Source organism: Danio aesculapii, chromosome 6 (assembly GCF_903798145.1).
Source record: "Danio aesculapii chromosome 6, fDanAes4.1, whole genome shotgun sequence".
NCBI classification, from domain to species: Eukaryota; Metazoa; Chordata; class Actinopteri; order Cypriniformes; family Danionidae; genus Danio; species Danio aesculapii.
In genome coordinates, this window is record NC_079440.1 from 42,088,003 (window position 1) to 42,112,465 (window position 24,463).

At 35.6% G+C, this 24,463-nt stretch overlaps 1 protein-coding gene across 1 annotated transcript in view; it reads right to left on the reverse strand.

Annotated features, from left to right (window-relative positions):
- Positions 1–24,463, reverse strand: part of pfkmb (phosphofructokinase, muscle b) — a 25,598-nt gene continuing 1,135 nt past the window's right edge. Inside the window, exons 2-22 of the mRNA XM_056460221.1 lie at positions 21,568–21,641; positions 20,907–20,984; positions 18,545–18,734; positions 16,510–16,675; positions 16,378–16,422; positions 12,966–13,074; positions 12,779–12,874; positions 12,610–12,702; positions 12,310–12,435; positions 10,218–10,282; positions 10,075–10,138; positions 7,702–7,848; positions 7,541–7,611; positions 5,110–5,197; positions 4,833–4,985; positions 2,725–2,889; positions 2,568–2,629; positions 2,303–2,414; positions 2,089–2,188; positions 508–613; positions 1–426 (exon numbers count right to left, since the gene is read on the reverse strand). Of these exons, the coding sequence (XP_056316196.1) occupies positions 291–426; positions 508–613; positions 2,089–2,188; positions 2,303–2,414; positions 2,568–2,629; positions 2,725–2,889; positions 4,833–4,985; positions 5,110–5,197; positions 7,541–7,611; positions 7,702–7,848; positions 10,075–10,138; positions 10,218–10,282; positions 12,310–12,435; positions 12,610–12,702; positions 12,779–12,874; positions 12,966–13,074; positions 16,378–16,422; positions 16,510–16,675; positions 18,545–18,734; positions 20,907–20,984; positions 21,568–21,641 (2,246 nt within the window). The 3' untranslated portion in view covers positions 1–290. The remainder of the gene's footprint in view (positions 427–507; positions 614–2,088; positions 2,189–2,302; positions 2,415–2,567; positions 2,630–2,724; positions 2,890–4,832; positions 4,986–5,109; positions 5,198–7,540; positions 7,612–7,701; positions 7,849–10,074; positions 10,139–10,217; positions 10,283–12,309; positions 12,436–12,609; positions 12,703–12,778; positions 12,875–12,965; positions 13,075–16,377; positions 16,423–16,509; positions 16,676–18,544; positions 18,735–20,906; positions 20,985–21,567; positions 21,642–24,463) is intronic.

Genomic DNA, 24,463 nt, shown 5'->3' on the forward strand with positions numbered 1-24,463 from the left:
TGCATTTAGCATTGCTGTTTTATTCGTCCCCAAACAAAGTACAATTTATATCAGATGTGAACGTCAAAAAAAATCTCATATTTCAATCAAAAACAAAACAAAAATCCCCAAATCTGTGGGTTGTGGGTATTTAAAGGGACAGTTCACCAAAAAAATGAACATTCTCTCATTATTAACTCAATCATGTAAACTATATTATATTGTATGCTCACATGGATTTGGAAGAACATGAGTGTTGATCTTACTAACTTTCTATCCCACCGTACTCTCTCTGTGTGTGTGTGTGTGATCTAGACTCCTCCTCTCTTCTTGATAACATGCTCCATTGTCGCAGTCTCTGAGGTGTCCAAACTGATCTTGTATTTGGCCAGAATCTTGAGAATGGGCCTAAGCTTCAGCCACCACTCCGTCTTTGGTATACGATGTCTGAAACAGGAACAGAATCAGGCAGAATTCGCTCAGTGAATGACAATGTGTGTGAAGAGGTGAAACTGAGGGATCACTCACTCAAAGTCAGTGTCCTCCTTGAGATCAGAGAGAGGCTGGAAGAGCATGGCTCTCTTCCTCATTCCCAGGACACAGGCAGAGTCTGGCGTGTTGGCAAAGATACGGCCTGTTCATACAAGAGTGAACCATGTTTATGCAAAGGCAGAAAGGGAATGTTATTCACACACACATTCACAGGCAGGTTCATTAAGATTAATGTAATGCACCTTCCATGAGGACAACACACTTCAAGTCACTTTTTTTCATGCAATAAAGGTTGTTAAAAATATAATAGATGTAATATTTCTCTCCAGGGTTTAATGTCAATATCTTGACTTTTCCCAGATTTTCACTCACTCAAAGGCTTATTTTCCATGACCTATATATCATGCTTTGCATAATATTAAGTTGTTGTTTTTTCATGAAATTAATTAGCCATTATAAGAGCAACATTGGATACTTTTCCTCTTTCTTTTCCCTCTTCCATTCTGAAAAGAAATGAGAAGAAACAACTGTCTAACACCCTTTAGTCTTGGAAGTGGTCATTTTGTAAAGCTCTTATAATTGACATTTTCTCGTCATGTTTGCCTTAGTTAGCAGGTAAAACTTGGTGACTGACAGTTGACGAGTGGGAAAAAATTTTAATGTCACTAAAAATAGCCTAACAATAACAATAACCATAACTATAACAAAAGGGAAGGTGGTAACAACAGCCATTAAGTTGTTGGGAATAAAACTAAAGTAGTATTGATAGTATATACAAAGAAAGAGAACTAAATAAGGCTTCCATGATTGTCAATAATGAGAGACATCCTTTTTCAAACATCTTCCAATTGTTACCATCGGGTCATCAATATTGTGTTCACAAATGTGTAAAAAATAGGAAAAATGTCGGCGCCAGTCGTGTAGTGGTTAGTGCGTCGACACACTTCGGTGCTCACGGCGACCCGAGTTCGATTCCCGCCTCGTGGTCCTATGCTGATCCTTCCCCTCCCTCTGCTCCCCACACTTTCCTGTCTATTGTCCTATCAATTAAAGGTGAAAACCCCGAAAAAAAATAATTATACAAAAAAAAAAATTGGAACAAATTATCATTCATACCCCAGGCAATTAAGTTTTTAAATTCCTCCTCCCTCAGTAGCAGTTGATGGCCAGTAGACTGGATATTTATTTAGAGTAGGGGTACCATGTTTTTAGATGATTTATTTATATATATTTCTAAATATTTAAGTGAAATGTCAGAGGTCTCTGTGAGTGTATACTGCGAATGAAATTTCTCTATGAGGACAAATAAAGTTAACTAACTAAAGAACAAACTAACTGGAAAATGTGTAAAACAACAATATTTTAAAAACTACATTTTGATAAATGGAGAATTAATTAAAGTTACAAAAAAGTCTCTGATATGAATTCCATTAACTGAAAATTATAATAGTTCCTGACTTAGTGTCTAGAAAAAAAGCCTTCTGAAATACCATGATATTCCAGAAATCACATGGGAACTCAGTCACTCACACAATTTCATTCTGCTTATTCCCTTCTTTACTTCTAATATAAATTATCAGACAGACAAACAGACAGACAGACAGATAGATTGATCACCATGTCTGTAACACTCCTTCAGTTTATCTGTCAGCCACAGCACTGCTTTAGCTCCCATCTTTGTGCCAAAATTTCTGTCAAACGGTGTAGGGGTTCCACCCTGACAACATGGTTGTAAAAAATTTGTAATTGAGAAAGATGACAAGATATCATACAAGGTATTGCAATATAACAATGTCAAAAACACATCAAACTCAGTACTGTACACCCAGACCTGCTGCATGTGGCCAAGAACATTCTTACGACAGTCAAACACTCCTTTGCCCTCTTCTGAGTAGAGGTTGAAGAGAAAATCTGTAGTGTAGTTTGCATTACATTTCTCATTTCTAAAGGAAACACAGTTTGATGTTATTTAGAGTGTTGGCACAAGAATAGGGTATCTAGATTACAGCAGAAATTGACAGAATAATTAAGGGGGAGTTGGGGCATGAAAAGGGGTATAATAATTTTGTGGGGGGGTAAAGCATGAAAAGACCTGCCTGAGGATGAGGCCTCTTTTGACTGTGGTCTTCATTTTCTCCAGTAAGTGCTCCACGTTTGCCTATTTCCCCAGGCAGATATTAAATAGTAAAAACAATGACACATACTGCATTATGCATACAAACAACAGCCTCAATCTAATCAAAGAAGTCTCACCTCCAGGTCATGAATGCCAAAGGGGTCTTCAAAGACATACGCAGCATCAGCCCCTGCAGCCAGTCCTGCCATGGTTGCCAGATATCCACAGTATCCCCCCATTGTTTCAATGATGAAAACCCTGCGCTTCGTTCCAGCAGCAGATTGCTTGATCCTATCGCATGTCTAAAAAGACACAAAAAGATGATCATGCACATATGACCAGATTTCTTTTTGGCATGAAAAAGGATAGTTTGGGCCTAAAATGAACACTTTTTCATACAATTAAGCAAAAATGCTCAACTTTCTGATACTGGTGCTCCCATGTAGTCAGCCATTTTGCAATTTTGTATTTTACAAAACATATAATGTTAGTTTTGCATAACTTAGATATGCAATTTTGAAATTAATGAACTATTATTATTATTATTATTATTATTATTATTATTATTATTATTATTATTATTATTAAGGCAAAAGATTAGGCAAAGATTAATTGTGATTAATTGCATCCAAAATAAAAGTTTGTTTTGACATAATACATGTGTGTATTACATTAAATAAACACATATATACACTCACCGGCCACTTATTAGGTACATTAGTACCCAGTTGGACCCCGTTTTGCCTTCAGAACTGCCTTAATCCTTCATGGTTTAGAATCAAGAAGGTATTGGAAATATTCCTCAGAGATTTTGGTCCAAATTGACATGATAGCATTATCATTTGCTGCAGATTTGTCGGCTGCACAACCATGATGTGAATCTCCTGCTCCACCACATCCCAAAGGTGCTCTCTTGGATTGAGGTCTGGTGACTGTGGAGGCCATTTGAGAACAGTGAACTCATTGTCATGTTCAAGAAACCAGTCTGAGATGATTCACGCTTTATGACATGGTGCGTTATCCTGCTGGAAGTAGCCATCAGAAGATGGGTACACTGTGGTCATAAAGGGATGGACATGGTCAGCAACAACACTCCAGTAGGCTGTGGCGTTGATACGATACTCAATTGGTACTAATAGGCTTAAAAGTGTGCCAGCAAAATACCCCCCACAGCATTACACCACCACCACCAGCCTGAACCGTTTGTACAATGCAGGATGGATCCATGCTTTCATGTTGTTGACGCCAAATTCTGACCCTACCATCCGAATGTCAGAGCAAAAATTGAGATTCATAAGACCAGGCAATGTTTTTCCAATCTTCTATTCTCCAATTTTGGTGAGCCTGAGCCAATTACAGCCACAGTTTCCTGTTCTTAAGTGACAGTAGTGGCACCCGGTGTGGTCTTCTGCTGCTGTAGTATATCCGCCTCAAGGTTGGACGTGTTGTTCATTCAGAGATGCTTTTCTACATTTCGGTTGTGACAAGTTACTGTTGCCTTTCTATCAGCTTGAACCAGTCTGGCCATTCTGGCTATTCACCGTCTGGCACCAACAACCATGCCACGTTCAAGGTCACTTGAATCACCTTTCTTCCCCATTCTGATGCTCGGTTTAAACTGCAGCAGATCGTCTTGACCATGTCTACATGCCTAAATACATTGAGTTGCTGCCATGTGATTGGCTGATTAGACATTTGTGTTAACAAGCAGTTGGACAGGTGTACCTAATAAAGTGGCCAGTGAGTGTATATAAACATATTATAAGTAAAAACAAAACTTTTATTTTGGATGCAATTCGTAGTGATTAATGTTTTCCCAGCACTATTATTATTATTAAAAATGTAGTGTCTGGTTTGCAGTGTACCCAATTTGTTTTGCTTGTTTTTTAAAAAATAATTTCACTAGCTAACCTGGAGTTTCTGTTTTAAATGCAAAATTTATGAGAGTATTAAAATAATCATGCAACATGATTTAATAAGACTTCGATTTATTAGTATTTGCATCTTTATGTAATATAGTTATCTAAATATCATCATTGGCTATGCTTGTTTGTAACCCAAAAGTCATTTGCTCTGCTCTTCTTATAGACCATGCTGGTCAAGAACTTGTATCTTGAAAAAATTGTATCTGTTACTAGGATTGTCCTGTTACCACATCTGTACACTTATATATTTTTAACCTTATATTATGTATGCATTTAAATATGTATATGTCTGTGTGCCTGAGTGTGTGTTTGTTTCTCACAGTTGTGATAGTATTGAGCGCAGTATCAGCACCAACGCTGAAGTCTGATCCAGGAACATTATTTGACACAGTTGCTGGAATAACAACCAGAGGAATACACAACTCCTCATATTTTTCTCTGGCAGTCACTAATTCCAAGCCTCCAACAAAGGCCTACACAAAAGAGAAAGACACAGTGTGTGAAAAAGTAAACAGCAGGGTAAGGCAGCAGGTATACAGCTAAAAAATGAAAATGTTTGATGTTCCACACTGGCAGAAGAGTTTGAGATTTTCTTACTTCAAATCCTCCAATGATGACCAGGGCATGGATGTTAAACTTGGCTATATTCAGGCTGATTTCTTCAATCATATTAGCCGGCAGTGACCTACAGGGAGAAAGAAAGAAAGAAAGAAAGAAAGAAAGATCTCATGAAAACGTTTTAATTCACAACACATGCATACGCGCATGAGTTTGTTCTTAAACCTGCTCTTCTGTCAGTGAACTTACAGGACTTGTTCAGAGAACATTAAGTCAAATTATAATTAATATGAAAAAATTATTTTAAATTCACCCTGTAAATAACATTTAATTACTGTAAAATGTTCTTTATACATGTTTATAAAGGCCCCGGACATACATGAACATTGTGTAGACGTGGTTTAAGTTGTTCCTGAATATTTTTGTAAATATAGTTAAATATTAGTGTGTAAGTTTTGATGAATCCTGATTTATTCATGTACCAGCCGATTCGAATGTTATCACTAGATGGAATGGGCGTTATCAGTGGTTATCAGCTGATAGATATGGGCCAGTAGGGGCTACCCCTACCCCAACCCTAAACCCAACTGTCACAGTAATGTAAAAACAGATCTGGATCTGAAGTCTTCTCTATAAGTATAGCGGATTAACCATGTGGATAGATGATAACAGCCTTTTGAGCCTATTAGTAGGCGCAGAAGGCCCTTTCTGGCCCATATCTATCAGCTAATAACCACTGATAATGCCCATTCAATCGAGTGATAACATTTGAATGTTACATCCGTATGCACATTTCATGCATTTGTGCGTACACATGGTTTGTGAATGATACGCAGTAAATGCTCTTTCAGTAAATCACACACTACAAAGGTCATTCAGAAGTTTGGGGTCAATAAGGAGGTTTACTGTTTTAAAAGAACTTTTTCAATCAGACGCCTGTAGAGACACTGGAATATTTTGTGGTTGTGCATATATTGTCTGATGCAGTTTAATCAGTATGTATCAGTTGGCATTACAAATAAAAGTGCTTATATTAAGTATATTCATACTTGAGGATTTACAGTTAATTAAACATATTTATAAATGCTAAAAAATAAAGAATGAAAAAATAACTTTTTCATGACCTAAAATCTGAAAACAGTTCAATTTAATTCAAATGTATATTTTAATAGCAGTGTTACTTTGATGTATTTAAATGTTTACTATAGTTCTGTCTGGTTCTTGAATCTGATTGACTGATATTCTGCAAATAACAGCACCACCTATTCACCCTTCATCCTTGTGCATTACTCCGCCCACATTCAGCGACAAGCAGAGGACACTCTACAAAATTTAAGGCTTTTTTAGGCGAGAATGTAGTTGCAGTTTGTTTATAAGGATAGTCTATTTTAAAATATTTGTAATTTCGGAGTATCGGATTCAGTGCATCGGCCGCCATCAGCCTGTCTGAGCAAACCAAAGAAAGTGACGGTTGACATTCCACCACAAGATGGCAACAGAGACTGCATAATAAGTGCTTAGGGGCGAAAAATATTTTCAGTGCAAGTTTCAAACTACAGCTGAACAAATTATTATAAATCAGGTGAGTGACATTCTGAGTCAATCTCTCTCTCTTTTGTATTTTGTAGTGCTGTATTTATACCACAGAAACTGGTAGTGTTTGCTTTGCTCTGGCTTTTTTGGGTTAATTATTGTGAAATCCTGATTGCATCAGAGAAATACTGGGAAATCTCTGTAGATTGATGGCATTTCATGCTGTTCAGCCTCATTATCTTAAAAAGTGAGCAAAAATTCGGCCTGCAGACTCGAGTCAACGCACGCCTCCCACAAATGTTGATATAGAGCCATATCGAACTGCTACTCATGTGATATTGCTCATAAATCCCTGAGTGTGTATGTGAAGTTTGAGCTCTTACCATGCTGTAAAACGTTTGTGTATTTCTTTATATGCAAATTAGGTGCTGCTCCCCACCCTCTTTTCCAGAAGAGGGCAGTACCTTCATAGTTTGTGCTTCGTATACCCAGACCAAAAAAAAAAATCTACATGCATTCTAAAACCCCCAGATCAATGGTTTGAGCAAACAGAAACGTAGCTCGCATGCTTAATGTGAGCTGTCAGATGGCTCATTAGATTTAAAACAAAAATAAAGTTTAAAAAGTGTTGTCAAAAGCACATAAAAACAAAAGTTCATACAGTTAGTTATATCTGTGAAAGTAAACCGCTAGGGAAGAAATTGCATGAGTATCAGTACATCAGATCTGCAAAACTCCCTTTTAAATAGACTTTTTTCATGCTCAAACACTAAAAAAGCACTAGTGGATGTTGAAAATGTAAAAACAGCAGGCCTTGATGCACTCCTGCCAAATAATTCTTATATTTAAAAACAATGAAACACTCTTACTGAACCCAAACTTTGTTAAACACTATTTAAAAACCATTTAAAACAGTAAATGAGTATCTTTGTTGTACCTCTTGGTTCCTAAATTAGATCCACCTTTGCCCGTCCAGCCTCCCACATAACCCCATGCCATTGGTTCAATCTGATAGGTGTGAGAGAAAGAGATTATTACAAATTGAATGGATTTCTTCATGTGAACACATTGATTCCTTCTGTACGTCGAATACTTTACAGTTCCATTTGCGAGTCCCTCGAAGCCGTCATGAACAGCCAGCATGTTGTGTCCTTGAAGGATGCCGATCCTGACTGCTGAACGGACCGCTGCGTTCATTCCTGCACAAGGAGCTCCCACATTCAGAATAGCTATGTTTATATTACTCTAGAGAAAAAGAGAAAGACTGAATGAAAGTAAGAAAATATACAGAAGTTTTTCTTAAAAGTTTGGAAATATTACATCTTTCAAATGTTTTTAGAAGAAGACTTTTTCTGCTCACCAAGGCTGCATTTATTTGATAAATTTGGTTTTGCAATATATAAATTTGATAAAATTTTACATCGTAAGCCATAAATTCAGTGTTTAGTTTGACACAATCCTAAGAATTATTGCTAATGTGATGATTCATTTATATAAAATAGAAAGTAAAAAATGATTCTGCACTGAAAATAATAAGAATGATTACTAATGATTGATCACCATTAATAACAGATCATATATGAAGATTGTAGAAATTATGCTAAAAATTCATCTTGCAATTCCAAGAACAAATAGCATTTTAGATTCTACATTTAGATTTAGATTAGAAATAAAGGCTGTAATTTTAAATTGAAATGTTATTGTTTTATCCTTTTTTTTATATTAAATTCTTATTTTGACCTTAAAGCAACACAGAGCAATACAAAAAGCAACAACAACTATAAAGACAGAAAAGAAAAGGCAAACAAAACAAATAAAAGACAAAAGACAGAAAAGAAAATTAAGCCATTGTTACATCAGTTCCCCCAGTATACAAAGGTTAACAATGTTACACATATATTTCTAGGCCAGTGGGCACAGGCAATATGGTGATCTTGCAAACAATGACAGGGTCATACTTTTAAACTGTTATCCTTCACATTTGACAGCTAATTAAAAAAGGATTTTCAGGTGGCTTCGAAGCCAGCAATGCTATCAGAAAGATTGTGTCTGTCAGCGCCAGTGGTGTAGTGGTTAGGGCGTTGACACACGCACTCCGGTGCTCATGGCGACCTGAGTTCGATTTCGCCTCATGGTCCTTTGCCTATTCTTCCCCTCTCTCTGCTCCCCATGCTTTCCTGTCAATTCTCTCTACTTTCCTATCAAATAAAGGTGAAAGCCCGAAAAAATTATATATATAAAAAAAAAACAAAAATAGAAAGATTGTGTCTAAGTCTATCTAAATGTAAAGTTCTAGAGAATTCTGAAAGCAAGCATTTAAAAAGTGGTTTTGATGCCTTTTTCCATAGAATATTTTTTGGCTACCACCAAACCCTATTGAACTGCTTTTTTAATCTGATGATTGAACCATGAAGTGAGTCAGACCAATCAACAGCGATTGCTGGATCAGGGGCGAGGTCACAAGAATAAGCCTTTAAGTCTGAAAATTTCACTCCAAAATTAAAAGTTTTGGGCATGACAAAAAAAAAAAAAAAAAAACGCCCCAGGAGCCCTCCATAGATTCACATTTGTTACATTTAGAGGAGATGGAGGGATAGAATTTGTTAAGCTTAACCCTAAAATAATGAAGCAGATGTACTAATTTACATTGGATTAATTGGTGTCTTGAGTTAATAGTACATGTATTTATGACCTTGAAAGTCTTTTTCCAGTCCTCATTGGTAATCTGAATGCTTACATCTTTCTCCCAGGAAACTTTCAAATACAAGGTAGATGTGTCAAACTGACCGGTAAAAACATTTATTTTTAATGGCTTAACGGTCAACTATTTTTAGTCCATTTAAAACATTTTATTTGGGCTAAATCTAAACTGGACAGCACGGTGGTGCAATGCTTAGCACTTTCGCCTCACAGTAAGAAGGTGGTTCAAGCTGTTTCAAGTTCTGGCTAGTCCAGTTGACATTTCTGTGTTGAGTTTGCATGTTCTCCCCGTGTTGGCGAAGGTTTCCTCCGGGTGCTCCGGTTTACCCCACAGTCCAAAGACATGCACTATAGGTGAATTGGATTAACTTAATTGGACAGTGTATTAGTAAGTGAATGTGTATGGGTGTTTCCCAGTAATGGGTTGCAGCTAGAAGGGCATCCGCTGTGTAAAACATATGCTGGATAAGTTGATGGTTCATTCCATTGTGGCGACCCCTGATAAATATAGGACTAAGCTGAAGGAAAATTAATGGATAAACCTAAACTTTCTGTATCTTGACAAATTTTATATAGAATGCATATATCATATATATTTTACAAGTGTGAATTCAAAAATTTGGATTAGAGTTGATGGGTTAAATAAATAAATGCAAGCTAGCTTACTGGAAATAATGTCATTCAAAAATAAGAACAAATGTAAACATTTCCAAACATCTGACAAATCATGTCTAAAAAAAGGGATCAACTGAAAGGCTGAATGATACACACCTTCACATCTGGGGCCGTCACATGGGCTAGAAGTTTATATGTGTTCCAATTGTTCTCAAAACTCCTGCAAAGGAGTAATAGCAGATCGATCACATGTTTAGTTGGTAGCATCTAAAAGAGAAAGTCAATGATAAAGAACTTACTTTCCCCTGAGCTTAATAGCTTCCTCAAACCTGCCCTCTGCCATGGCTTTGGTCACCTCTTTTGTCTAAAAAAAGGCATGAGAAGATGTATTACAAAGTAAATCACTTAACGAGAGTACAAATCAACAAAGCAAACATTTACATCAATATGGTCCAGCAACAAAAATAAAAAAGCTAATTCATTTACTGTGGTGTAAAATTGCACTTCCATTAAAACGTTTTGGAAAAGATAGTAAGTTTTTTTTAAAGAAACAACACTTGTTTGGTCAAAATGTTCTGTTGTAAAATAAACGCTGTTCTTTTGGTCTCAATATTTGGTGTTTTGAACTACATGAAGACATTAACTCAATAAAAAGATGAATTGTTGGACGTGAAGCAGTCATTGTTTTTATATTGTAGGGCAAAACACTTTGCTGTTATTACACTATTACACTCAGCTGCAATTTTACAGTTATTTACTGCAAAAACACCCAGTAAAATACCACATACATACTTTACAGTTTACTACGGTAATATGGGATAATTTAAAAACGTTTACAGCAACTTACTGCATATTAGGAATTTGCGGTATTCTACTGTAATCAAAATGTAAATAAATAACAGTAAAAGTACTGTTAAAATTGTCATACTGTAAAATTAAAATGTGGTAAATGGCATTTTATCATAAAAAGAAGTTCTCTCTGGGCTCTCTCAGAAAGGCAAAGGGTCGCAGGAGCTATCAAACACATAGATTTATTTACAAACTCTTACATGAAGGACACAGGAAACACAGACTCAGGAATGACATGGGGTGTAGACAATGCATATCGTAGAATACCAGATGAAGGACTGAACAACACACAGGAGTATAAATATACATGACTAGATGGAACTAATGACAAACGGGGGGAGACACAGGTGGAACTAATGAACATTATTAAACGGCAGGAAACAGAACAAAGGAGCACATGGGGAAGGTCACATGATACAAACACTGGGGTCTGACAGCTGTAAGTCTATTTTACAGTAAAATAAATCTGCAGTCGGGCACTACTACTGAAAAACACATTTACAGGTAGGTTACCGTAAAGGGACATTTGCAGTAAATTGCTGGCAACAGTGCTGCCAAATCTGCAGATTTCTGCGAAATTATTTTGGGAGTATCATAACTAAACCTTAATATGTGAAACAAAAAGTAATACCTTTTAATGTTTTTTATTTAATGTTTAAATTGCAAATCCAATTAGATTAACTTCATTTGGTAAACAAAGCAAGTCTCTCATATAATATATCTACTAAAAGACTCTAAATATTACCGTACAAACTGCATTGTACATAAATCAGATGAAAATTTTCATATTAGTCAATAATATTACTGTAATTAATTAAAACAAGAATAAATTTAGATTTATACGCATTTACTCAAGTAAATAAACAAAATTAATGATGGGCTAAAAATCGGCAAAAATCTGCGGAATTCTGCAGAAAATCTGTGGAATTCTGTGCGCGCAGATTCCGTGTGGGCCTACTTATAATTCATTTATTAATCTTCATTAACGTTCATTTCAACAATAACCAATTCAAACTTTTAATATTAGTAATGTATTAACCAATATTATTTCATGTGAACCAAGCTAACCTCAACTAATGACAAACAGCTGTATGCTTATTAATAATTGTGTAACAACACTGTACCAAATAGATTACTGGTACTAATGCATTGGCTAATGTAACTAAAGGTTAAGGTACTCTGAAGGAAATGACGCTTGCAGCTTGTTCAAACTACTTTTTAAAAATGAGTTAAAACAACACAATTCACAGTTTTTTTGTAGGACAACTTAATTGTTTTATGTTCAATCCACTTAAACATCTATTAACATCTATTAGTAGAACCCAGCATTTTTACAGTGTAAAGTGTAATCATTATAAAGTGTTCTCATTATACAGATATAAAAAAGTGTTATTATACAAATAAAAAATCTTTTATATACATTTCTAAGTTAGCAAGCTAGTTTTTGGTGAATTTGAGACTACCACATCAATACACAGTTTTGCAGCAAAGTCAGGCTGTGTGTATGTGTGTGTCTGTGTGTGCATATATGTGTCTCCTCACCACTTGCACACACTCCATGAGGGGCAGACGAACAGCCATGTTTCCTGACAAACTGACCACACAGGCAGGGGTGTCAGGAGTGGCTTCCAGGAGCGCCATCACAGCCTCCACACCCATCCGGCTACCCTGAGAACAACAAAGAGCCGTTTACATCTAAAATTTTATCCATAGTGGGCAAAATTGAGACATTTAAATGGCAGATATAAAAGGTAAAGTATAACTCTTGTGATCTGATCCAACAAAATATAAACTGAAACCATATTAGACAAACAAAATAATAATAATTAATTCACATCATACCAATATTCTGTCGAAGGCTGAAGGTGTTCCTCCTCTCTGCACGTGACCCAAAATAGTGGCCCGGGTGTCAAAACCAAGCTTCTTAGTCACCAGCTAAACAAACACAAGCAGCACACTTAGATTCTGTAAATAAAACTAATCACTACAATCATTAACTTATGCATCTTACGTTCTTGATAATGTCAGAGGTGATGGGTTTGCCGTGTCGATCCAAAGCTCCTTCTGCCACAATGATGACATTCAAACGATTGCCAATGCTTCTTTGCTGGACAATGGAGAGAGAATATTTATATCCGACAGATTATAATTTTGATTATGGTGATAAATAAGGTTGATGTTATGTGTATAGATGTTACGTAAGTGAGTCTCCTGCACAGATGGTCCTCCCATCCTTCATCTGGGGGCATTTCGGGGATAAACACCCAGTCAGCACCACATGACAGAGCAGTGACTAAGGCCAAATACCTGTGCACATGTAAACATATAAAAACACAGTTAGAAGAGTGAAAATAAACACTGGATTATGTTAACTAGCATTATTATAAATTGAAAAAAAAAAAAAACTACCGCAAAGACATTACCCAGTAATTATAACCCGTAAACACAATGCAACAAAGTACAAATTTTAAAGTGGACCTTTTATGCAAAAATCACTTTTATAAGGGGTTTAAACACAGTTTAGGGGGGGCAACAGTGTGTGAATATAGCCACTCTCTAATCGTAAAGATTTATTAATTCTATTTTCCATAATCACACTTGATATAAACAGTCTGCAGAAAGACTTTGATTGACATTCTCCCTTCGTGCATGTCATCAGAGGGGTAAAGCCCCGCCCATTAGGGATGATCTCTCACTCATTAGCATAAACAGCCCTGAGTGAGAAGCAGCCATTAGAGTTTTGTCACCATACCTGCTGAAGATTATGTCAGAGACTAAGACATTTTGACAATTTTAGTTTTAACAGAAATAACGTTAGTCCTGTTTTCAATCTGCTGCTATGTTAATGCACAGGCATTTGATGCTCCTCCCTCTTTTGAAAAGATCACAATCTAATTTAAAGCGACAGTCACTAAAACAGCACAATTTGAATCAAAGCCTAAAAGGGGAAGTTTCAATGAGTTATAAAGGATTATTTGTGTGGTATTTTGAGCTGAAACTTCACATACACGTTCTAGGGACGTCAGAGACTTATTTTACAACTTGTATAAAGAGTATGCCTACTATACTATACAGTAGATCCCCTTTAAAATATAGACATAAAATGGTAAAGAATCCTTTATATTACTACAGTACACTGTGCTTGTTTGTCATAGATTTTTTTTTAATTTGTAACAGCACTTAATTAAAAAATTTAACTACTGAAATAAATGTTTTAAAAATATATTTTTAGATTTTTGCCAAAGAAACATTTCTCAGTATTATTTTGTTTAATTTTATATACTTCATTTTAAATAAAAAATTAAATAAAACGATAAAAACTACACTCCCTGACAAAAGTCTTGTCGGCTATCCACGTTTTAGGAACAATAAACAATAACTTGACTTCTAGTTGATCCTTTGGTGTCAGAAGTGGCTTATATGAAAGGCAAAACCCTCTAGAGTACGCTTATTTTACCAAAATAAAATATGATCATGCCTTGATTTTTTAATTAGGACAGTAAGGTCTGACTTTGCTGAGACAAAAGTCTTGTCACCTAACAGAAATAATATATATAAATATTATATATATAAAGTCAAGGTGCAGTGGAAAATAATTAATATTGTGTATGACTCTCATGAGCTTGGATGACGGCATCCATACATCTCTGCAATGACTCAAATAACTTAGTAATAAAGTCATCTGAAATGGCAAAGAAAGCGTTCTTGCAGGACTCCCAGAGTTCATCAAGATTCTTTAAATTAATCTTCAATGCCTCCTCCTTCATCTTACCCCAGACATGCTCAGTAATGTTCATGTCTGGGGACTGGGCTGGCCAATAATGAAGCACCTTGACCTCTTTTGCTTTCAGGAATGTTGATGTGGAGGCTGACGTATGACAAGGAGCGCTATCCTGCTGTAGAGTTTGCCTTCTCTTGTGGTTTGTAATGTAATGGGCAGCACAAATGTCTTGATACCTCAGGCTGATCATGTTGTCATCCACTCTGCAGATCTTTTGCACGCCCCCATATTGAATGTAACCCCAAACCATGATGTTTCCTTCACCAAACCTCACTGATTTCTGTGAAAATCTTGGGTCCATGCCAATAGGTCTTCTGTAATATTTGTGATGATTGGGATGCAGTTCAACAAATGATTCATCTGAAAAATCTACCTTTTGCCACTTTTCCAAATGATCAACTAGAAGTCAAGTTATTAATTGTTGCTCTTACAACTGGGATCGATGACAAGACTTTTGTCAGGTAGTGTACGTTACCAGTGTATGATGTGATTTAAAGCAGCTGTTTAAAATAACAATAAAATAGTAAAATCAACATTAAAAAAGATTTTTTTCATAAACTGTAAAAAGCTAACAAAAATCAAGAAGAAAAGAAATTCAGCTTTGCTATCAAAGTAATGAAATACACAGTTTATTACAAAATACACAAAGCATTTACATAAATAAAATAAATACACAAGTATAATAAAAAAACACAGAAGTAAAGTCTCTTTTAAATATAATTTAAAATTATATATATATTATTTATATTATATATTATATATTATATAAACTTATATATATATATTATATAGCCCCCCTGTTTATTTTCCCCCCAGTTTTTGTTTAGTCTTTAGATGGTGGGAGGAATCCGGGGAACCGGGGGAAACCCACGTGAGCATGGGGAGAACATGTAAACTCCACACAGAAACGTTGAATGGCCTGGTAAGGACTTGAACCAGTGACATTCTTGCTGTGAGGCAACAGTGCTAACCACTGGGCCGCCCTATCTAGGAAAAGGGGGGAGGAATAGGGGTGGCACGGGGGATTGTCAAAACAAAAATGACTGAGGTATGAAAACTAAAACTCTGGTTATTTATAGTGACTTAGGAATTGTCTGATTGGTGCATTGCTAATGCACCAATTAGCTAATGCAGATCCAGCTGTGGTCAGTTATAAGCACATGATCTTCATGAAATTAATTTATAAATAAACTTCACAAAATTAAGTACATATACAGGTGAATTTATACAATGCAAGTAATTAAATAATCTTTAAATTATCTTTGCTTTCTTCTGTAAAAGAATAGTTATAAAACTGACTGAGCTGCTGTAAAAGTTCATTTGGTTTAGAAATTGTTTTAGTGACTATATACAGTTGAAGTCAGAATTATTAGCCCCCCTGTTTTTTTTTTTCCCTAATTTCTATTTAATGGAGAGCAGTTGTTTTAGCAGATTTCTAAACATGATAGTTTTAATAACTCAGTTCTAATAACTGATTTATTTTATCTTTGCCATGAAAGTAAATAATATTTGACTACATATTTTTCAAGACACTTCTATACAGCTTAAAGTAGTTTAACTAGGCAGGCTAGGGTAATTAGGCAAGTTATTGTATAACGATGGTTTGTTCTGTAGACTATCAAAAAAAATATATAGAGTATTTAAATAAATAATTCTATAACTACCATGATGGCTACCTTGTATATAATTATTCTATTGCAACTGGTTTACAATCAATAATCAAGTCAAATTGCAAAGCACTGATTGGAATATGGACTTCTGCTGAACAACAGATAATAGAAACATGCAATAACAGGATGACACATCCACACAGCCACACGACAACATACCCACAATGCCTCCCCATCACTTCCAGAATGAAGGCTCTTTGATGACTGCAATGAGGAGATAAGAACAGACAGATCAATGTGTTTTCAGCCCCAAAATGCAGTATGTACATGCATGTGTGTGTTTGTTTGTACCTCTGAGCTGTTGTGGTGATGGCATCCACTACCTCCATGATCCTGTGCAGAGCTGAATCTGTACCGATTGTCATGTCCGTGCCACAGAAATCGTTGTCTATGGATCCAACCATCCCGACGATGTTTAGATGAGACGAACATTTGGCCTCCTCTGCTGTGATCTTTCCTGTGAGCAGCACAGACGGATAGGTTTTTCTATTACTTTTGCCCTAATTATTTGGAAAATATATTACAAAAGGAAAAATATATATTCTCAAAGATTACCATATGCACTACTACTAGTGTTGATAAGATATCTCAAGTTTATAAGAGAAGTTTGTTATGAAATTTAGAGGTTTAAAGGTATAAATGATATGATATGATGTGGATGGAATAATGTTTTAAGTAACATTTTGAGAATATTAATATCAAAAGACTGAAAAACTGAATTCAAACTGAATTTTGAATAGCGCTATTATAACCAAATAATACATTAAACACTGTCTGGACATTTTAAACTTTTTTAAAACATAAAAAAAAAATAAAGTCACATAACTTAAAGGAAGTTAATGTTGGGAATGGAAATATGTACAGCAGTATACAAAACTCTGTTTCTCTAGATTAGCAAATTAGTTATGTGTAAACATTTTTAATTTAAAAAAGCCTAAAACAACCAAAAATGTGAGAGAATTTATGATCCTCCTTCTGTCAAAATTTGATTGATCACTTCCAGTCTAAGCTCCGCCCCCTGTTATATACTTTTATTTCCAGTAATAATCTTCTTATCAATGAAATTAAATCCTATATATATTTTATAGTTAAATTAAATAAATAAATAAAAAATTAAATTTTTTTTCAGCGTTTTCACCTTTATTTGGTAGAACAGTAGAGAGTAATGACAGGAAAGCATGGGGAGCAGAGAGAGGGGAAGGAACGGCATAGGATCGCAAGGCGGAATCTAACTCGGGTCATCGTGAGCAGCAGAGTGCACGTGTCGATGCATCAACCACTACACCACCGGCGCCAACTAGTTAAATTAAATTTAATTCAATTAAATATTAGAATTCCATTAATTCAATTCTAACCAATTCAAGTCCTGCCCTTAAAGGGGCGTGGCTTAGACAGGAAGTCAGTCAAATTTTGACAGAAGAAGGATCATAAATTCTCTCTAAACATGGTAACATGTTTATAGATTTTTCGAAACACAGCACCAATGTTTTAGTTTAATATCAATAATCAGTTGAATATTTAAAACAAAATTATTGTAAATAAAATAAAAATGAAAAAGTGAACCGCCATGCCAGTATAAAATTGCAATGTTTTTTCTTTACAAATCAATGATCTTCACTTCCTGATTGAAATACGGTATAAAATGGGTATCAAATCGGACAAAAAGCACTGCATTAAATTCTATTGTTCTGCTCCACGTCTTTAAAAAAATGGAAATTTATTTTCCCACAGTATTTCATTTTCAATGAAGTTTCTGCTCCTGACAGTGCTTACATTTAAACTGTCTTTCATCTCATTTTACGCTTGAACAACTAAATGAATCCTGCAGTCCATTTAGCTGATAATACTTTAATTACATTACAACATCGATGCTGTGAAAGAAACCTTATGAAATTGAAAATAGATCTTTCACCATAAATTTAGAAAAACACTAGCTGCGCACAGAGCCGTGCACAGGGCGGTGGCCCGTTGGCTAGAGCCACTGCCCCTTTGCCTTCATTGGCTGAGGTGCCCCTCTTGCTCGATCGCCCCGCCCCCCGCTCTTCACTTTGCGATTGCCGCCACCCCCCCAAAACTGCCCCCCACCGCTCTTCACTTTGAGTTCGCATTGAGCACCTGCCCCTTGAAGGGTCTGTCCACGGGCCTGGCTGCGCATATACCCCATTGTCATTTTCTAATGCTCTAAATAACAATTACAAACTCATATCTAACAGATGAACAGACAGGTCAAAACAACTGCATTTATTTGATATACAGCTATTTATTTCATCAGTTTATGACATGCTTGTTAAATGAATCTGGTAAATGTACAGTGGTGTAGTTGTACCTGCTTTCTGCAAGATCTGGAGCAGTTCACTCCACTCATTGCGGAACTCGTTGGCACCGGTCAGACTGCCGTCTCCACCGATCACACACAGATTAGTGATGCCCAGCTTCACCAGGTTACACGCGGCTTTAGCTCGACCCTCTTTAGTGCGGAAGTCCTGACAGCGGGCACTGCCAATGACTGTGCCGCCCTGACAATATTAAAAACAAGACGTACAGACACTTCAGTATAATTGCTAAATATAAAAATCACTTGAGGTGCTGGCGAGTGTGGTGAATGGTTGGTGTGGTTGAGACAGATCTCGGTTTTATAATATGTATGATGCCAATTAGACCAATGTAGCAATGCGACCACTCCTCTAAACCACAGGTCACATTTGGGTTATTAAGGTTTTGTAACTGTCTTCTTCTTTCAGCACTGTCTTGATGTCATTTGTTTGTGGCTCATATTATTACTCAGTGCACTTCGTAATGTGGGCATTATAGGATGTGTGTGTCTGTGTGTGTGTCTATGTGTGTGTAACCTTAATCTAAAAGCAGAGCTCTCTGGGTGAACTTTGCCATTTAGGGATTATACCATATGCGTTGTGCCACACAACATGATCACGACAAACATACACAAATAACCTGATGCACTCACTCTGCAGTTATGGATTGTGTGCACGCATTAAGGAAAAGTAATTTGAAATAATTAGGGAAGTAAATAAGTAAGGAGTATTTGAAGCCAAGCTGTTGAATTGTTATAGACCATTTCAATGTGGTCTTGTCATTGGCCCAAGAACATTTCCTGCTTGTTGTCAAACTATTTCATAACTGTAACAAGAGGCAATTCAATCATAACTTCATGCTAAAACAGCTATCATAACATTATTTATCAATATGTGGCTCTTTTTTGATCCTTGAAAGCTATAAAAATTAAATATGTAAAACAGGAAATACGTTGGGACCATTGTTTTTGTTTACATCCCTCAAAATGGTCTATAAAAATGTTTATATTACATGTTTAGCAATAATAATAATAACCTAACAGTTATACAATGGTTACCACACAGTCAAAAATATGACGATTGCTCTTTACTCATTAAAAAATCATTGAAACAACACAATTCTTTTTTTTGCTACAGCTTAATTGTTTTATGTTCAATCCACTTAAATTTGTAAAAACTACTAAGTTAACTTAATTTCTTCATGTTTTCTCAACAGAAATCAATTGTAAACGCCACATTTTTCACATTTTTTAACCCTTCATCAACAAAGTGTGGATTTACTTCATATTACACCCAGCAGCAAGTCTACAAACACACCATCTCTGAGCCACCTGAATGTCATCATTTCCTTACAGGTACTGTTTACTAACAAAGAGACAGCGCCAAAAACTGGCCTGGCATGCATAATAGAGCCTTTTGGTCTTTTTTGGACGTAAATATGGATTGTTTTAAAAATATTTTGTGAATGTGAAACTTTAAATAAAAAAAGGGGAAAAACTATTGTGTTTTTGGCTACATCATTGGGAACGTTGGATTTTGTTTGGAAATGAAAATCGGGTTGACATCAGAACCCAGCATCAGGCCGACGTCAATGTCCAATGTCCAACCTAAAATCAACCTAAAAATCAACCAAATATCAACGTCTAATCATGTTACACCTTGACGTTGTGTGGACGTTACCACTATGACATCTATCAGACGATGGATTTTGGTCACTTTCCAACACAACCTAAAATCAACCAAATATCAACGTAATTTGACGTCATTACTGGACGTAAAAATAACATTGTCCTTAGACGCTGGCTAGACATTGAATTTTGGTCACCTGACATCACAACCTAAATCTAACCTAATATTAACGTCTTATGATGTTAATGATGCCTTATGATGCCTGCTGGGTTGTATGCTGTTAGGGATATTTTGGTAAAAATTTGAACCCCTTGCCAACAGGGAAGACCAGCAACAACCAAGAATGCATGATAATATGGTGTCCAAGCTTTGCAATCAAAAAATGTCATTATAATGAAAGTCAATAAGGCAAAAACAGCAGCGAATATACAACGAAATGCTAGTAATTTAAACAGTACAAAAGGGTTAAAAAAGTAAGTAAACCCGTTGTAACATAATATTTGAAACACTTTTTTAAGAATTACTATTTTTTTAAGTAAAGTCCAAAGACATGTGGTATGGGTAACACAATTGGCTCTAGTGTTTGAGTGTGTGTGTGAATGAGAGTGCATGGGTGTTTTCCAGTGCCGGGTTGTGGCTGGAAGGGCATCCACCACATAAAACATACGCCAGAGTAATTGGCGGTTAAAGAAATCAGGGACTAAGTGAGTGAGTGAGAACAATTATCGAGTAAGTGAGAAAGATTACCAGCTGCAGCATCATTGACACGCTCTCCCAAGTGGCTTGTCGGATATTATCTCCACCATCAACCAGGCCCTGATAACCCTAGACACACACAAAGATTCAAATATTATAATTGAAGGCACACACACACACATTACATAATGCAAACACTTTGGAAAAGACTGAGTGAGTTTAGAATTGACTTAGATCTAAATGAATCAGAGAATCAAGAATCAAGATCAGAGTGAATTTCTTCAGCATAAGTGAATATTACTTCAATTACAATTTAATATTGGTACTTTTTCTGTGCAGCGGATGCCAGTCTTTCACTTTTATTGCTTTATTGTGTGTGTGTGTGTGTGTGTGTGTGTGTGTGTTTTTATGACATATCAGGACACAAATCTGTATAATGACATAGGTATGATACAGGTATTACAAGAAGGTAGTGAAATCTGAGGACATTGCTGATGTGCTCATTTCTCAACAAGCATATAAATCACACAGAATGAGTTTTTTTCAGAAAGTAAAATTGTAGTCAATGTTCCTGTGAGGGTTGTTTTTAGAGGTAGGGTGGATTTAGGGCAATAGAAAATACAGTTTGTACAGTATAAAACAATGGAAACCTATGTAATGTCCCCACATTTCACAAAAACAAATGCGTGTGTGTGTGTTTAGATGCACAAACCTCATGGACGAAATAAACTTTCGCACCAGTGTAGATCCCAACTCTCACCGTGGCTCGGACAGCAGCATTCATACCTGAGATATAATAAATAATGAATCGCACACATATTTTACACACTTAAAGTTATTTTATTTGTCACTAGCATTGCATTTAATTAGGTTTTGGTGACACACATCCAGCTTAACCACTAATTAAATGGAAAGTGTTTTTGGTTTCATTCCCAACCCCAAGTCCCACAAACACACACGTGGTGGTTAAGTCCCATTGAAAAGGGCAATCTAAGTGGCTTGAGTTTCATTTAAGATTGAAGCAGAGAGGACAACAGGCAAGCTTCATTGCCCAGCTCTCTAAAGCAACCACATTTCCCCAAAGGTCAGCGGCTAAATATAACACCCCCCAGACAGAGAGAGAGACAGAGAGATCATGGGCGGGAATTGAGCGAAGGGGAGAGGGAATGATGCCACCCCCATAGTTAAGGTTCTTATAGGACTAGTTGACATTACACAGTTATTTGACTTATTCTCCAGCTGGTACAAGATAAGGTTAAAGGTTGCTTCTTTTTCCTACAGCTAAAGGTTGGATAAAAGGTCAGTGTGAAAGCTTTAGCAGCCCTTGTGACCTCTCTGATATATGATCCCTGTTGCTCATTCAACAGGGCGGCTATAGTGAATGAGGAGGTGGAGGTTCAATCAGGTAATCAAGGAGCCAACACAACCGCTTCAAATCATCATCTATCACACACATCAGACTTTATACCTTGCATTTTAATGCGAAATGATGGAAGCAAAACCCTAATTTAAAGGTACGGAACTGGAAACTGATGGTTTGTTATCATTTGATTCCAAATCCTTATTCCTGAATTTCTAAAAAACAGGATGTTGATGTTCTTTTTGATGTAACAACGTTGAATTTATTTAGTTTTAATGGAGCTTGATATAATTTAATAATTTAATTAATCTCTCTCTCTCTCTCTCTCTCTCTCTCTCTCTCTCTCTCTCTCTATATATATATATATATATATATAGACCATTTTGAGGGATGTAAACAAAAACATTGTTCCCAACATATTTCCTGTTTTACATTTTTAATTTTCAAGAATCCAAAAACAGACACATATTGATAAATAATGTTACAATTGTTGTTTTAACGTTACGTTATGATTGAATTGCCTCTTGTTACAGTTAGGGTATAGTTTGATAACAAGCAGGAAATGATCATGGGCCAGTGACATAGCCATATGTTCTATATACAGTTGAAGTCAGAATTATTAGCCCCCCCTTTTTTTTATTTATTTTTTTTATTTTAATTTTTCACAATTGATGTTTAACAGAGCGAAGAAATTTTCACAGTATGTCTGACAATATTTTTTCTTCTGGAGAAAGTCTTATTTATTTTATTTTGGCTCGAATGTTCTTAATTTTTTAATACCTATTTTAAAGTCAAAATTATTAGCCCCTTTAAGCAATTTTTTTTTTTCAGAGTCTCCAGAACAAACCATCGTTATACAATAACTTGCCTAATTACCCTAACCTCCTAAGTTAACCTAATTAACCTAGTTAAGCCTTTAAAATGTCACTTTAAGCTGGATAGAAGTGTCTTGAAGAATCCAGTAAAATATTATTTATTGTCATCATGGTAAAGATAAAACAAATCAGTTATAAGCAATGCGTTATTAAAACTATTATGTTTAGAAATGTGCTGAAATCTCTCTGTTAAACAGAAATTGGGGAAAAGATTAAACATGGGGACTAATACTTTAGGGGGGCTAATAATTCTGACTTTAACTGTATAAACACTTATATTTCAGAATGAATTAATATTTTAATCCAGCAAGGATGTATTAAATTGACTAAAAAGGTGGTACAGAAATGTATATTATTAAAAATTTTCAATATCATGGATACTGTAAAAATATTATTCAGCTTGACTAAAAACAGCATTGATGAACACAAGAAATGCTTCTTAATTTGTAAACCAGAATGATTGAAGATTATATGACCGAGTTATAGTATAACCCAGTTTCTTTACCTGAATAAAGTACAATGTATTTTATAAGGGAAAAAACTGTTTTAAAAAACAATATTACGTTTTTTTAATCAAATAAATGCAGCCTTGCTGAACATAAAATATGACACTAAACATTCAATAGTTTTGAATGGTGGGATACAGTACACTGTATGAAATATAGGTCAATTAACAGTTTCACAGAATTTTAATACATGGTTGTATTACATTTATTAGTAACTTTAAATTGTATTATGGGACCTTGATTTCTTTTCCAACATTGTTTGATGCTAAAAAAGAGACTTTTAATAACTTTTTTAGTGCTTTGAAACAATATAACAGCACAATGAGCTGCCAGCACAAAACAGTACAGTTTTTTCCACAGTTAAATTTTTATAGATGTTATTTGTTATACAATATAGTGATTCAAAAATACAGAAAATTGTCAATAAAAGTCACTTTGGATTACATTTGTAATTTGTACATTTTGGTCACTAAAGGAATACATTTGTAACATCGAAGGTTTCTGTATATAATTTGAAAACTTAGGTGCCATAGAAACAAAATCTGGATATTCACAGGCATAGCTGAATAAAGAAGGAAATGGAAATTACCATACCGGGAGCCTCAAACACTATTGTTTCCTTGTTTTTGTGTAAATACTGTAAGTGTAAAATCCCAATATAAACAAACCAATTGGAACGAAGTACTGACTGTATTACGTTCCACATGGGAGTATTAATATGCACACATCAGGCTGCGCTTGATTGGCCACAATGTTTCCTAGTAAGATTATAACAATGATCATTTTTTCCCATATTTTCAAGTTTATCTAAGTATTGAACATACTATGTATGTGGTTCACATATGTATGTGGGGCAGGGAGACTAAA